The sequence below is a fragment of the Amblyomma mixtum genome, chromosome 3, assembly GCF_055824585.1.
Source record: "Amblyomma mixtum isolate Tamu chromosome 3, ASM5582458v1, whole genome shotgun sequence".
In the NCBI taxonomy this organism is placed as follows: Eukaryota; Metazoa; Arthropoda; class Arachnida; order Ixodida; family Ixodidae; genus Amblyomma; species Amblyomma mixtum.
In genome coordinates, this window is record NC_143014.1 from 428524944 (window position 1) to 428528053 (window position 3110).

Genomic DNA, 3110 nt, shown 5'->3' on the forward strand with positions numbered 1-3110 from the left:
AAAGGCAGGAGCAATTGCCTACGCCCCTACGAAGACTCCAGGTATGCTACCAACGAGCTGCACATGGCTTGGAAGCGAACCTCGTGGGCTGTTCACAGCTTAAACCGGGGGAGCCACTCTCATGGAAGTCAACATCCGACATCAATATAAGGCAATGCTGGCTATTGTTCCAAGAAGAGGAGGTTTCTGGAAGTGTTTCAAACAATGAACATCTCTGTTGTTCGTAAACTCACCTCTGGGCCGCAAAAGGAGGGGCTCGACATAGGCCACACGGCAGCCGCCATTTTAAGGCAAAAGCCTTTAATGCCTCATACTGTCGTTAGCAGCCGTGTCGGCAGCCGTGTCCGCGTTTCGGTTACGTGCCTTATATAGGCATATGCCAATCATTACTTAATCGATGGCATTCGAATGATATCGGAATGATAATTGCATGATAATTGATGGCTAATTGAGTAATACTAGTTCAGCAATTACCCTAATTAACCTTTCTAGTCAGACCACAGAAATAAATAAAGCCGAGTAGGAAATTGGTCGAGTAGTTGGGGAATCGAACCAGGGTCTTCGGAGTGCGAGACGAGCACGCTAACAACTTCGCCATGCCAGTTCGATGGCGCGTCTAGTGAGTACGGTGTCTTCGTTCACTTTCATATTCCTCACTACCCGTTACGGCGAGGTTCCCGTTAGGTGGGCTCGGTGGCTGTGCCACGATGCAGTCGCTTAACCCGTTCTGCCTCGCCATGCAGGTGATCGCTCCCCTCTGGATTACCATGCTTTTCCCCGCCCCTCTGGCTGCCTGTCCACCGGACATCTCGCCGGAATGGACGCCCGCTCTCAACCGAACCGATATGTGCCAGCCTTGCGCCATCACCGCTTCGCCCGATCGTGCGCTGACCTCACCAGTGCACTGCACCCTCGACATACAGTTGGAAACACCATCGCCATCAACATCCTCTTCCGCTCCAGCTTTTAAGCAGCTTCGGCCACCGGCGTCGCTTTGTGGGCTCGGTGGCTGTGCCACGATGCAGTCGCTTAACCCGTTCGGCCTCGCCATGCAGGTTAGTAAGCCATGTTGTCTTTACGCTAAGAAATCTAGTGATTACTTTTTGATACAGCTGCCGAGCCCGCAGTGCTGCCTTGCCATTGTCACTGAGTGTTCTGATGTCATTATTTCCTTGCTTTTGTTGTCCGGCGACATAGAGACTAACCCCGGCCCTGCCTCACTCGAAACTGTACTTACGGAACTTAAAAAATTGTCCGCCGGTCAGTCGACATTAATTGCGGAAGTTACAGACCTCAAAACCCAATTACTAACAACAGACAACCTTATTTCTGATCTAAGCAGGCGCATCAGCGCTCTTGAAGGTCATTACCAAACCATGCAATCACTACGCACAGAGATAGAAGGCCTAAGCACTCACACCACCCAGGCAACTCGCCAGCTCTGTGATCTCGAGGATCGCATAGACGAAGCAGAAAACCAATCACGAAGAAACAACCTCATATTCTACAACATTCCGGACCCTGACCCATCTGAAACGTGGGCCGACTCTGAAAAGCTACTAATTCGCCATTGCTCCGAATTTTTGGACATCACCCTCGACCCCAAAACAATAGACCGCACTCACCGTCTTGGGCGCCACGAACCTGATCGCTGCCGTCCGTTAATTGCCAAATTCGCACTTTTCAAAACGAAGGACGAAATTCTAGCTAATGGCCGCAAATTCAAGGACACTGACTACTCCGTCGGTGAAGATTTTTCACGCCGCGTTCGCAATGTGCGCAAACACCTAGTTACATTTGCCAAAAGCAAGACTAACCGTTTTTCTTTGCGATACAAAACCCTGTTCATCGGTTCCCGACGATATATCTTCGACGAACCATCGCAATCTGTTAAAGAGATACCATAGCGGTTGCTGCGCCGCCAGCCCCCAGCCGCTCATGTACCTGCCACCCCCCCAGCCTAATCTTTCCTTTTCGGCGATTTTCACGAACATACGTAGTTTTCTTCCGAAACGCGAAATCATCTACAATCTTGTGTGTTCATCTGCTAGTAACTTGCTGATACTTACCGTAACATGGCTCACTAATGGCATCACCGATACTGAAGTTCTTGCTGACTTACCGAATTTTAACCTTTTTCGCAAAGATCGCACATCCGCTCGAGGTGGAGGCGTTTTCATCGCAGTTAACAATCAGTTCTCGTGTACAGTTATTAATATTCCATCAGACCTTGAGATAGTATGGCTACTTTGTCGCGCTGCGCCCCAAACCGTACTCCTGGGCGTTTGTTATAGAGCGCCAAATACCAACTCCGATTTCTCTCGAATTCTTAACGACGTGATCAGCCAATTAACGAGGAAATACCCAAAAGCGCATATCATTCTTTTTGGAGACTTCAATTTTCCAGAAATCAACTGGCAGACACAGACAGCAGTCGGCAACAGGGAAGCGAATGATTTTATCGAGGTCTGCCTAAACTTCAACTTAACTCAAGTGGTATCTGAACCGACCCGCGTTGCAAACATCCTAGATCTAATCCTGACTACCCACCCGGAAGCCCTCTCATCTATCACTTATCTACGCGAAATCAGCGACCATAAAGTAATCCACGCCACATTTGAGTTCCACCCATCACGACGCCAGAATCAAAACAAAACTATTCGCCTCTACGACAAAGGAAACTATGAATCCTTTAGTCTTGAATTAAACCAATATCTCACAACATTTCAAGCATATTTTCACGATCATTCAGTAAATGATAATTGGTCCCGTTTTAAGAAAAAGGTTAGCGAACTAACCGATAAATACATCCCCAAAATAAGCTTCCACTCGGACCGCCAGAAGCCATGGTATACCAAAACGATAAAAAGACTCGACAATAAAAAGAAGCGCCTTTTCCGTGCGGCAAAATTAAAGCAATACGACGAGTGCGCATGGGAAAAATACTATCCAGCCGAACGCACCTACCTATCAGCAATTCGCAGCGCAAAATACTCTTTCCTTCACAACGACCTCCCCAAATTGTTGACTTCCAATCCCAGAAAGTTTTGGCAGGTCATAAGTGAACACCCGGCACATACCATCACTCTAACTAAAGAGTCTGGAGAAGA

The 3110-nt window shown here is 48.0% G+C and overlaps 1 protein-coding gene across 1 annotated transcript; it reads left to right on the forward strand.

The window, feature by feature from the left end:
* The first annotated feature begins 692 nt into the window (after nucleotides 1–692).
* Nucleotides 693–1907, forward strand: LOC149358040 (uncharacterized). Its single transcript, XM_089578013.1, has one exon. It carries the CDS (start codon nucleotides 708–710, stop codon nucleotides 1905–1907), a length of 1200 nt encoding a protein of 399 aa, XP_089434139.1. The 5' UTR covers nucleotides 693–707.
* The last annotated feature ends 1203 nt before the right edge of the window (nucleotides 1908–3110 follow it).

Coding starts and splice junctions, on each gene's coding strand:
- LOC149358040 (XM_089578013.1), top strand. CDS start 708: ATGCAGTCGCTTAACCCGTTCTGCCTCGCCATGCAGGTGATCGCTCCC.